Raw genomic sequence first — 11948 nt, 5'->3', positions numbered from 1 at the left:
TGTGGCTGCTGGGATTCGAGCCCAGGTCTCCACGGCCACAACGTGGAATTCTCACCACTAAACTACAGCCACAGTATGTTTACGACCATAAATAGTGCATTTTACTAAAATTATATAATCTTTTTATTTTTTAAAAATAGATGTGGCTGCTGGGATTCGAGCCCAGGTCTCCACGGCCACAACGTGGAATTCTCACCACTAAACTACAGCCACATTATGTTTACGAACATTATTAGTTTAAATTTGTTAAATTAATATAATTTGTTTTTTAAAAACAGTTGTGGCTGCTGGGATTCGAGCCCAGGTCTCCACGGCCACAACGTGGAATTCTCACCACTAAACTACAGCCACCACATGTTAAGAGAAAAATAATTACTACAAATCGCATTATAAAGGATATTAAAATCGGATTAACATTCTCACATATACTGGAAATAATAATTTAATACAAAGAACAAGGACACTTAATTGAGAACACATTTAAATAATATAATAACAAATATTAAATTTTGAAATAAAATAAAATAAATATAAATAAAATCTTATCATTTTAAGTTATTAAGTGGATTTTTTTTCTTCAAAATATTACCATTCTAAATACTTACCATTACTAGATGTGATAGGAATGAAGTGGAGATGAACCTAATATTTCTAGTTTATTCCCTGTTTGGATTGCCGGACCCAAGGTTGACTTAATGGCTTATTCGGCGCAAATTGGACCTAAAATTGCTGTGAGAGAACATAATATATATTACATAATTTTTCATACGAGAGAGGACTTCAAGACGTTGTAAATAATATATCTATTAAGTTACATTTTATTAGTTTGAACAAAACCTTTGATGTAATTATAAGACGGAAATTCATCACAATATTCAAACAATAGCATAATGAAAATTAAGCGCAAGACTCTATTTTAGTATTGTAATTTATTCGTAAAAGACATCTCAGAAATTTGGAAGAAGAAAGTGTACTTAAATTGATTTTGATCTTAATTCTTAAATTATGAGCGTATTATTGAAAAGGACATTCACAGGTTGAATGTTGAACTGGATGGCAAATATATATAAAAACACATTTATGTGATTTATGTATTATTTGTTATTATTGATATGCATCAGATCGATAAACATGATGCAGAGAAACGATAAAAATAAAATAGCATACTAATTACTAAATGACTGTATTTAACTAAATATTAAGTCTATTTCTTATAGTGGGTTGAGGTGAAAGGCCATAAAAATCTTCTAACTATGGAGTAGCTAACGCTGCGTATTATTGACTATATCACAGCCCAACCCCAAAGAATACAACAGCATAGAGACAAATTCCAAGTCAACACATATAATAAAGTAAGTTATGTTGATTTTTTTTTTCTTTATCTTCGACGCTAACTTCTGATGTTGATGAGTTGCAGTAAACATTTAGAGACCATGGTTTATCACTTTTGTTTATTTTCCAGTACTTGATCATTAATAATATAAACCTCAATAATAGGATTGTAACAATTTGGTAACATAATCACACCTGTAATAAATTGGGCATTGGGATAATAGTTTTTTTTTTGTCATTAACAGATTTGAATTTCCATGATTATATATAAAAACTTAGATTGAATGCTCTAATTAAATAGATTTGAGCGAAACAATCTTATATATCCATGGATAGATATATGGTATTCCAAATTGTTCAGTAATTTTTCCTTGAATAGAGATTGATAGAATAAAGAATTACTATCATTCATGGCCCTTGAATCCCTGATTAAACCTCAAAGAAGCTTTAAAATGTTATAAAACCGTGACTTTTCTACCTTCTTATTTCTATAGAGAGACACTGCATTGATTATTGGAATAAAAAAAAGAGAGAAAACCCTTTGATTTTTACAGCATGGTCCCCTAAATATTACTGAAGTCAGAAAAATTTACAGCTCTTGACGATCAAGCTGAGGCAATGTTGAAGTGGAATGCTCCACGAGTGTGGCAAGTGCCAAGTGGCTTTAACAGAGAAAGCTTTGCAGGCCAAAGGCCGCAATGAATATAGTTAAATAGCAGCACAAACGCCCAGAAAGAGTTACAGTGAGCAATTAGTACAGTTGAAGAATGCAGTGTATATATATAATGGATGTGTAGTGTATGTAACAAGATTAAAACTAACACATGAACTAGAAGACAAGACCCCTTATGTGTATGTACTGATTATGTGGTGTTTCAGGCAATAGGAAGCTTTGTGGCTTCTTCATTTGGCAGGTGAGAAACAGAAAACAAGAAATGGGAAAAGCCAGCAAATGGATCAGGAACTTTCTTCTGGGGAAAAAAGATGAGAAAATCAAGAAGATCGATGCATCTGAGGATAGTAAGAGTTCCAACACGGGAAGTTTGATTGTGAGTCCAAAAGTGAAGCGCAGATGGAGCTTTGGAAAACTAACAGGTGGAAGAATAACGAGCAAGATAGTAGGGCATAAATTTTCCAGGTCTTTTGACTCAGGTGAGTCTGCAAAACTGCAAATACAAGCCTTGTTGGAAACAAAGGCTTCGAGGCGTCTTCCAACACCACTGCCAAGAAGTTATAAAGATAAAAACAAAGCTGCTACAAAGATTCAGGCCGGTTTTCGCTCATATTTGGTATGAATTTCTTGTAAAATATTTTATGGCTACTACATCTAGCTATTTGGTAGTTTTTCCTATATCTTCGTGTAAATTTTCAGGCAAAGAGAGCATTGCATGCTTTAAGGGGATTAGTAAAGTTACAAGCACTAGTGAGGGGTCACCTTGTGAGGAAACAAACAACTGCTACACTGCGTGGAATGCATGCGCTGATGGCGATACAAGTTAGAGCGCGAATTCACCGAATTCAAATGGCAGATGAAGTAAACCTCCTTGGAAAACAGCCTCCACAACATAGAGAAGTTGCACACTTCAGAGACCTAGCAACAGAAGAAAATAAAGTAAGATTCAGACTCTGCAAAAGACCTCGATTTTATCATCTGATGTTTAAAAAATCATCGTAATGATGTTTTTGGCTAATATTCAGTTACCTGTTCTGTTATGCTGCAATCCAGATAATATCAATAATATGACTATTATTTGTAGGATTCAAAGGATATGAGTGTGGAAGAAATGTTGGAGGCTTTGAAAAGCAGAAGTGGCCCTCTAGATGGTTCATATGTTAAGGCCAGAGAACGTGATTCCATGACATTCTATTCCAAGCATGTGCCGGTTGTTTCCAAACGAAAACATCAATACAAGAATACTCAAATCGTAGAACCAAACAGCCCAGAGAACTTCCGGGTCATGTCTGGATTTAACACAACGGCAATGGCCGCCTTATCAACTTCTCAGCGTCACTCGGTGCCTCACCGCCAATCACTGTCACCAAATTACATGAACAAGACAGAATCTTCAAGGGCCAAAGCAAGGTCGCAGAGTGAACCAAGACAGCGACCCAAAAGGGGAATGAGGAACAAAGGGAAGTCTGTGGAATCTCCATTGAATGGTCCAAGACAAAATCTGTTCTCAAACTCATTACGTTTCGATCATGGAAGCTTGGATCTTTGGTCTAGCAATCTTCGTGGGGACAGCAAGCGCGATTCCTTTGGCAGCAGCTCGGTCACTACTGATTCCTATTATTGAATTCTCCTGCTTTGTGACAATACTATAAAATGTGTTTTAGTTTGGGCAACGCAATTTCATCACCCATCTACCTGTACTTCGCAAGAAAAGCGGTGGTATGTGCTAGGATGCCAGTACAATAACCAAATCATTTATGAAAGGGAAAACGTAGATATAACAAGTGCTTTTGATCCCTAATTTGTGTTAACTTTTACATACGAACAATTATTTTATGGGTTGTGAAAGACAAATAGGAAGTGAAATAAAAGTTTAGAAAATGTTTCTAGATATTTATCATTTTAGGTAATTACTCAGATCGATTATGTTACCAATTCGTGAAAAGAACTATGGTCATTCATCAGATTGAAAGTGAGTTACATCATTTGCTCAGTAAGTGAAAAGAAAGTGGGTAAATGAAAAAACGTTGTTACCTATAAAAAAAATTGCTATCTAAATTGTGAAATGAAACACATGACTCTACAAGCATGACTATGAGATATTACAGCAGTTTAAGTGGATTGTTCTCGGCTGAAAGTGTTCTCCTTGAAACTCTTGCTCAACCAAATAGCAGTTTCCCTTGGGGAAGCTTTCCCTGGCCCAAACGGTTTTAATAAAACCCCGAGTTCTCCATACCTTTCCTGCTGCAGTAATCTGGCACTAAATTCAAGCAGACCTTCTAATGCCTCCGCCCTTTGTTGGAATGATGAAGTATCAAACTGCCGGCAGTGCAAGTCTGAAGAGTTGTGGCTTGATGCTCCAGCTGTTGCATTTTGATCAGATGACCCACTTTTATCCTCATTGTTTTTCTTGAGCATGCTGCGCTTGATTCCCTGCCAAGCATCCGTACATCCTGGCTTAACATAGGATGTGTCACATACCTTGATTGTGCACTTGTCTATCAATGTTGAATCATTGCCACAAGGAGGAGAACCTGAGGAACCCTGTACCGAGTTTGGGGAACATCTATTGATGGGAAACAATTGGTCTTCATATGATGCTAATGGGAATTCTGCTATCCTATCAATCCGGGGAGAGTTAACTGAAATATTGGGTGAGGTTACATTGCAAAGTAAACCAGTACTGGACCTGCGGGGAGGCAGCTGAATGGCACAACTTTGTGGGAACGGCAATGATGCTCTGCGAGTTGTATGGACAGGTTGTTTCATATTGTGTGAAACGGGAAGCTACAACCATGGACTTCAGAAAGTCAGGAAAAAAAAATTCTAAATTGAATAATACAATACCATTACACATGCAAGAGTAGTTCCTTGTAAAACAGAGATCACGCAACTGAGATCACATGCTTAAGTTTGTTCATGATATACCATAAGGCAAACATTAAAAATTGATTGACTCTGGCTTGCCTTACCGTCTTATGATTCTTTGAGGATACCATTGATTTCTTCGGGGTGGCAGAAGCTTTTGATGTAGTTAGCGTAGGAATCCTGGCATTACTAGAAGTTCTCGAAACAGCTGACTTATGCTGTGACTTCAAATCGTGATTGTCTCCAATAGAAAGTTTAGCAAATCTTTGATTTAAATTATCAGGAGTACAGTCTATCTCTAGCGTAGAGCATAGAGAATCTACCTCCGCTCCTGATACACTGGGATTTAAAGTCCTATCATTACTAATAGAATGCCACTTATACCCAGAGACAGAAACATGATCATCTTCTGACTTCAAAAATCTAGCTTTCTTCATGTAGTTGGATTCTGACCAAATACCTGGCAAAGTACTTCGCCTTGGGCTATTGATTTTGAGATGGACCTTACGAACATAAGGTTGAAGATGTTGGTTCCCGAGTAGTTCTGCAGCCTGTATCCAAAAGTACATGAAGGAAAATAAGCAAGAAAGCATGGTTACAGAACTCCACTTCACACAACCAATGTCACTTCACAATCAATCTTCGCACTAAACACATAGCATTGTTTTAAAAGCCAGATCAGTCATTGACTTGACAAAGGTGCTACGTGATTCACACTTCACCAGTCTCCTCTAGTTAAAGCATAGTTATGTATATATTTTTACAATTATATAATAAGCAAACTAATACAATATAGAAAAACTAGTTTTTTTAATATTAGGAAAAACCAAGTTAGTAAACCAAATTTAAATAAAAAACAGTAATAACCGTATCTGTGCTGACCTCGTTTGAGACTAAATAATAACATCAATACGTCATTTGTCACCCTTTATGTTGATAAAAACGTAATTTTATTTAAATAATAAATATTTTCACAAACATATTTAAAATATTTTTAAGATACGAAATAATAAATGTTCATTACTGGTTTTACATCAATATGACCAGTTCTATGACCATTTGACCTTTCAAGTTGAATGCACTGAACACCTGACAAGTATTTTCACAATTGACTCACTAAATCTATCCAAACAAATTAAATTTGATTCTGATAATGCAGAATCACATACTATGAAGTTTAGATTTCTGCAGACATATTTAAAATTTTACAAACGTGTAAGCACTTCCTTACTCATCAAGATGCACACGTAAGTAATAAGTTTATTATTGATTTAATAAAGAAACTAAAATTATTCTTTTGCACAATGCAAGTTATGTTAACATGAATGGAGAATAGGTAATAAATATTTAGTCATTATATAAACGAAAATTATCATTGAAGTTTGAATGTGGAACCCATCATCAGCCCAACCTATCTCCAACATGATACACGGCACTAAAGCTGCACCATTAAATTGCATAGAATTATTCCATTGTCAGAGGATAACTCTTATATTATACGTACACTAGGTCTAAGCTCTGGATTTTTCCGCAGCATGCTTTTGACAAGACCACGACTGCCAAAAGTGAAATAAAAAAATTGTTAGAACAATCGTACAGTTCATAATATAACTGATTAATTGCAATAAATTTACAAGTAACCTCACTTTCGGTGAGCTTTGACTTGCCTAAAGCTGTTAGTTACGGCAATTTTTGGCATTAGGTCAATAAAAGTTCCACATTTAACAGCATTAAGACATGGCAGAGCAATTTAAGAACTAAAAGTAGAGGCCATAGCAACTAAATGACAAGAACAAAGACTTACAATGCACCAGAATATTTTGTTGGCAATGGAGCCACTATGGACTTATTAATTTTGTTAATCAGGGCCTGTATATCCTGTTTGAAACAATTGAAAGACAATTATATATATATATATATTTTTAAAATACAACAATATTTTCCAAAATTATATAAAATCAGTAAATGCAAGTAGTTTTCAAGCTTTTGGAGAGATATATGTAATTATGGATAGCCATGCAGCTGATAACCAATTAAGAAAGTCATGACAAAATAGAAAGAGGATTTGGCTGCCTAAAGAGGAAAGCATATTTTAGAGAATAAAATGCAGAGGTATAACCATTGATCGAAAAATTAATAGAGTACATTTTAACAACTCAATAGTTATAATGTGTATGTATACATGCACATGCATAACAAAACTAATTGTTTATTTAAGTCATCCGTTATAACTCCACAATTTTTCCTATATTTTAGGGTGCACAGCACGCCTCACTTTAAGGGATTCAAATTCAATTCAATATCAATCAAATTGATATTCAGACATTGGCATCTTATTATAACAAACAGAAAATTGGTAATATTACACGAAAAAATATAAAATATTAAATATGTTCTAAGAGAACGTACAAAAAGAAAGAAAAAAAAAAGTGTGATCGTAGAAGAAAACTTACAAATGCTTTGAATGCAGGCTTAAGCGAGGTCATTTCATATATACAACATCCTGAATAACCGAATTCAGAGATCATGAATACACAATGAACGAGATAATAAAAAAACTTATCAAATAGTACTTACCAAGGGACCAAATATCTGATTTAGAGCCATAAGGTATATCAGCAAGGAGTTCAGGACACATATAGCTTGGAGTTCCGACGACCTAAATTACAAGACAGTACTTATGATGACCATACAAAAGTTGCAAGGAAGGCTAACTCATTCTTAGATTAAACATTTCTTACAGAGGAAGTTAGATCATCGGAAGTCAACATTTTGGCAAGTCCAAAATCACCTGATTCATCATTGACCATCTGTAAGCAAACTGTAAACCATATATGCAATTATGCTTTATTTAAAGGATCAATAGAATAACTTACCAAGGCGTATGTCACGATCTTTTGTCAAAAATATATTTGAACACTGACAGAAATACATAATTCTCATTAATATATTCCTTAATGGAATTTACATGGAAATTGGAATGTTCTCACTAAGCAAAGAAGATTCTTTAGCTAACCTTGACATCACGATGAAGAATATGGTTCGCATGCAAGTAATCAAGCGCCATAAGAAGTTGAACAAGCCATTTACATAGTTTCTGCAAATAGAAGACCGTTTTAGGTTCTAATTGTCCAAATATAAATACTATCTTGTTTATTCAAAGATGAATATTCATGTCTAAAGGAAAAGACACATAAAAATTCATAATTTCTGCAAGGAAAGAAAAAACCAGACATAACCTCCTCAGGGAACATAACACCACTAGCTTTCTTTATAGCTTCCGCCCTGTGTTTCATCAATGGTATATTAAAACAATATTAACAACCCAATGTATTAAATAATAACCAAGGGAAAGAAAACATAACCATAACTTGTAAGCTAGTAAAAATGAGAAAAGAAACTTACATGTCTCCACCCTCACAATAACCAATAATAATGCATACATAGCAACCCTGAGGAGGAAGTTAGATTACTAAGTCATCCATGAACAATTAACAATAAAGACAAACAGTAATAATAAAAGAAAATAGATGAAGTGATTATCCAAACAAGAGAATAAACTTAAATCTTAACTATAGCATAGCTATGTAACCTAGTATTTTAGCCAACATTACTGTATTTCATTGAAGATGCAAACTAACCCGTCATTGGTGACACCAATAAATTATCAAGGCAAATGAAACAAAATGAAATAACATATAATTGTCAGCACAACACCAAGTCCACGAGATAAAACTACAAATACTTTATAATGCAAATGTCGAGAGACTTAATTGCGATCATCCAATAGAAGCTTGATAGGTAAAGCATCTAACAGAATCCATTCTTATATTAACATGATGAAATCAAATCAGGAGGTGAAGAGAAGTTCCATTCAAGAACCACATACCTTTTCTACCCATGAATCTTTATACTCCACAATAAATGGGTTCCTTAATTTGGAGAGGAGCTCCATCTAAACAGAGAAAAAGAAGAAAAAAAAAATTAATAATATACTGAATCCTATTCACAATAATATACTGACTCATAGTCACATCAAATGTATGAAGATAATAGGTTGTTAAGTCTACAGCCATATTCATATAAAGGTTTGAAATTTCTTTCAACCTGACAGAAAATGAAATTCGCCGAAGCAGACACCCTAAAAAAAATCACAGCAGGAAGGCAAGAACGATGTAGTAGAACACAGGCACAGAAAGCGATATTACAGAAAACAGCACATGATGTTTAAGTTAATCCATTTTTCAAAATTCAATTTAAGAACAAACCTCCAGGTGAGCAGACCTACGAGAGCGTTCAGTTTGGCGGGCAAGGCGAATCTTCTTCAGCACATATCTACATAATTGTAAAGACAAACTTAAAATGCACAGATAAATAGATATAGATGCTTAAAAGGGAAAAATGCACATAAGTTCAATTCTCACTTTTTCTTCTCATGCTTATGCTTCACAAGAAGAGCAGAACCAAAAGCGCCTTTTCCAATTTGCTCAAGCACTTCATACTGCTCCATGTTATCAGTTAGCAACAGATTTTCCTCTCCTAGATACAAGCAAGTCCGATTCCTTAAGAAAATTTAAAAAGAAAAAAGGGCTAATAGTATAATACAAAACCACAAATCAAATTTCAAAGTCAATCACTGAAATCTAGCGCTACAGGGAGGAATTTAACTAAAATGCCAAAGGAAGCTCCTTAACTTTCTCCCTTTCTCATTGTACATGCAACAAGGTTACAACATTGTAATACTGTGCACAATACCGTCAAGTAAGTACCGATTACTTTAACTTACGCATGAAGGTTAACCAGCATAGTAATTCTTAGCGAGAAACCTAGAGAAATAGAAACTGCAGAAGGATTAAGAAAAACGCTGAACCTCTTTTCACTCTTAATTTATTATTATTATTTTTATTTATTTTTTTTAAACAAATTACATTCACGAACTCCGCAGTGAAAAGCGGTTACAGACCAGGAATTTCTCGAAGAGGAGTCCAGAAATAACAAAATAGAAGTAAGCGCCGAAAACGCAAACGCGGAAAATGGAGAGAAATCCAAAAAATTACTGAAAAAATAAAAAAAATAAAAACTGAGAAAACGAAATGAAACATTTGAGGCAAAAATGAAAGGAAAAGAAGAAAAAGAAAAGGCAAAGTGCACCTGAAACGGGATAAGGAGAAGTTGAGAGAGGTCGATAGAAGGGATTCAAAAGGCAGAGGGAAGAGACGAATCTGAGAATGCGAAGTTCAACATTGGCAAAGGAAGTTCAAAACGACACCGTTGTTGGAGCTGCAGCAGAGGAAGCTGCAGAAGCTCTTTCGTCATCGTGGTTGGTTTGGAAGAAAGAAAACGACGTTTTACATTGCAAATTATGAAAGCTGGTTAATTCAATGAAGGTTTAAGCTCATGATTATGAGAGGAAGCGAAAATGATAGAAGAGTCAACATTCGGGTGATTAATTAATAATTAACAATTCATCATTAATACAACTTCAGATCTCTCCAACACTAGTAATTAAAGCTCGTTCGTGAAAGCAACAAACCACTTAAAACCTCAGTCAACACCTTTTACTGGTTAATAAATTTTTAAAAGTGATTTAAGTTCTAATCAAGGAATTACATGTGAAGAATTTTAGTTGAGATTATATAATTCTAAGCTGCTAAATACAGCTTAAAACCTTTTATCAAACTCATCTCAAATTGAAACCTTAGTCAACAACTTTTACTAGTTAATAAATCTTCAAACGTGATTTATGCTCTAATCAAGGATTTACAAGTTAAGAATTATTACTGAGATTATATGATTCCAAGCTACTAAAATTTAGAACAATATAATTTTCTTTTTCACATTTTAAAATTTCAATTTTATCCTTTAAAATATAATTATTTATTAATTTTTTTTAAATTAACAATTATTTTTATAATTTTTTATAAAAATATTTCTATTTTCTTTTTTTATTTGTCAGTTATTATTTTTTTAATTTTTAATATATATATATATATATATATATGCATGATAACAAAGTCATTTGACTATTTTTTTTATATAATCTGGTCAGATTTATTTTTCATAATTTTAATATTTATAAAAAGCGACTTTTTTTATTTATGGTAATTTTATGTAAATAAGACTTAATTAAGTTTTAAATTTATTATAAATATATGTGTTTTTAATTGAGCCTATATTAGTTTTTTTATGGACTACTTTTTTTTCAATTAAGTATCTGTAGTTTAATTTTAATGGATGATATAACTATTATTCTATTACTTTTGTTTCTTTTATGTAAGGTATTAGATATTAAAAATTGTAATATTTATCGATTAACATAAGATAATATTATAGTTAATGAAAAATATGATTGACTTTTATTATTATAATACTTTCTACATTAATTATATAATTTTATATATGAAAACAATAATATAAAATCGCGGACAAGATATAAAAAGTATGTCATTTCATTAATGAAAAAAATTAAACAGCACATATTGAATTGAAAATATAAAATTTTTCAAATATTCAATAACCATAAAAGATTTAATGTTAAAAAATATAAAAATTTAATGAAAAGTTAAACTTAATTAAATCTATAAATAGTTATGAATTTGAAATTGTAATAAATTCATAGAAAAAAAAGGCTAGTTAGGGAAAGATTCTTGTAATAAAGTAGGGAAAAAAAACAAATACACTAGAGGCTTAGGTGTTGTGGTGAGAGTATTAAATAATAAGGAACATTATAGGCTCTGTAGCTTTGATTAAGAAAATAAAAAGAAAGGTAAAGAAAAGCATAAGCAATTGAAGAGAATGAATATAATAATGAAGAAAATGTTGTACCAACTCATTACTTATTTGTTAACAACCTCTTCTTCTTCTCAATTACCCACCTTATCATCCGCCGCATAACTTCACGTCAATTTATTCTCACATTCAAAATTCAAATTATCATATCAGATGCACATTGTTTTCACTGCTTCTATTGGAGTTCTGGTATCACGGTTTTATTTGAAGGTCAAAATGTCAAGTTGAAAATTTAAACGCGAGAATAAATTTTACATTAAATAAAAATAAAAAGTTGAATATCTAT

The 11948-nt window shown here is 32.9% G+C and overlaps 2 protein-coding genes and 3 non-coding genes across 8 annotated transcripts; 1 reads left to right on the top strand and 4 right to left on the bottom strand.

Annotated features, from left to right (window-relative positions):
- TRNAH-GUG (transfer RNA histidin (anticodon GUG)) lies at positions 1-72 on the bottom strand. Its single transcript has one exon. It is a non-coding gene; the product is annotated as a tRNA-His (tRNA).
- Positions 73-141: 69 nt separating this feature from the next.
- On the bottom strand, positions 142-213 carry TRNAH-GUG (transfer RNA histidin (anticodon GUG)). Its single transcript has one exon. It is a non-coding gene; the product is annotated as a tRNA-His (tRNA).
- Positions 214-279: 66 nt separating this feature from the next.
- On the bottom strand, positions 280-351 carry TRNAH-GUG (transfer RNA histidin (anticodon GUG)). Its single transcript has one exon. It is a non-coding gene; the product is annotated as a tRNA-His (tRNA).
- A 1741-nt stretch (positions 352-2092) lies between these two features.
- On the top strand, positions 2093-3851 carry LOC114188685 (protein IQ-DOMAIN 19-like). Its single transcript, XM_028077281.2, has 3 exons — positions 2093-2621; positions 2705-2944; positions 3090-3851. Exons 1-3 carry the CDS (start codon positions 2268-2270, stop codon positions 3627-3629), a joined length of 1134 nt encoding a protein of 377 aa, XP_027933082.1. The 5' UTR covers positions 2093-2267; the 3' UTR covers positions 3630-3851.
- Positions 3852-3940: 89 nt separating this feature from the next.
- Positions 3941-10311, bottom strand: LOC114188684 (serine/threonine-protein kinase Nek2-like). Of its 4 annotated transcripts, XM_028077279.2 has the most exons (16): positions 10025-10311; positions 9837-9929; positions 9298-9412; positions 9142-9208; positions 8763-8828; positions 8279-8325; positions 8113-8158; positions 7890-7970; positions 7750-7792; positions 7615-7664; positions 7451-7532; positions 7327-7376; positions 6678-6751; positions 6378-6429; positions 4978-5424; positions 3941-4792 (listed from the first exon to the last, which is right to left on the bottom strand). In XM_028077279.2, the coding sequence occupies exons 3-16, from the start codon at positions 9381-9383 to the stop codon at positions 4118-4120; spliced, it is 1866 nt and encodes a 621-aa protein (XP_027933080.1). In that variant the 5' UTR covers positions 9384-9412; positions 9837-9929; positions 10025-10311; the 3' UTR covers positions 3941-4117. The 4 variants fall into 4 exon arrangements, with proteins under 4 accessions (XP_027933080.1, XP_027933081.1, XP_027933078.1 ...); XM_028077280.2 differs by lacking the exon at positions 9837-9929 and having other exon boundaries at positions 9298-9435; XM_028077277.2 differs by lacking the exon at positions 9837-9929.
- Positions 10312-11948: the final 1637 nt, after the last annotated feature.

This window comes from Vigna unguiculata, chromosome 6, assembly GCF_037176805.1.
Source record: "Vigna unguiculata cultivar grain cowpea cultivar isolate G323 ecotype 2 chromosome 6, ASM3717680v1, whole genome shotgun sequence".
In the NCBI taxonomy this organism is placed as follows: Eukaryota; Viridiplantae; Streptophyta; class Magnoliopsida; order Fabales; family Fabaceae; genus Vigna; species Vigna unguiculata.
The sequence above is the reverse complement of the archived record's forward strand: the minus strand, read 5'-3'. Positions and strand labels throughout refer to the sequence as shown.

Coding starts and splice junctions, on each gene's coding strand:
- LOC114188684 (XM_028077279.2), bottom strand. CDS start 9,383: ATGGAGCAGTATGAAGTGCTTGAGCAAATTGGAAAAGGCGCTTTTGGT. Junction 7,793..7,889: donor TTCTTCATCGTGATGTCAAG/GTTAGCTAAAGA, acceptor TATTTCTGTCAG/TGTTCAAATATATTTTTGAC. Junction 4,793..4,977: donor CCTCAAAGAATCATAAGACG/GTAAGGCAAGCC, acceptor CCATGGTTGTAG/CTTCCCGTTTCACACAATAT.
- LOC114188685 (XM_028077281.2), top strand. CDS start 2,268: ATGGGAAAAGCCAGCAAATGGATCAGGAACTTTCTTCTGGGGAAAAAA. Junction 2,622..2,704: donor CCGGTTTTCGCTCATATTTG/GTATGAATTTCT, acceptor GTAAATTTTCAG/GCAAAGAGAGCATTGCATGC. Junction 2,945..3,089: donor TAGCAACAGAAGAAAATAAA/GTAAGATTCAGA, acceptor TATTATTTGTAG/GATTCAAAGGATATGAGTGT.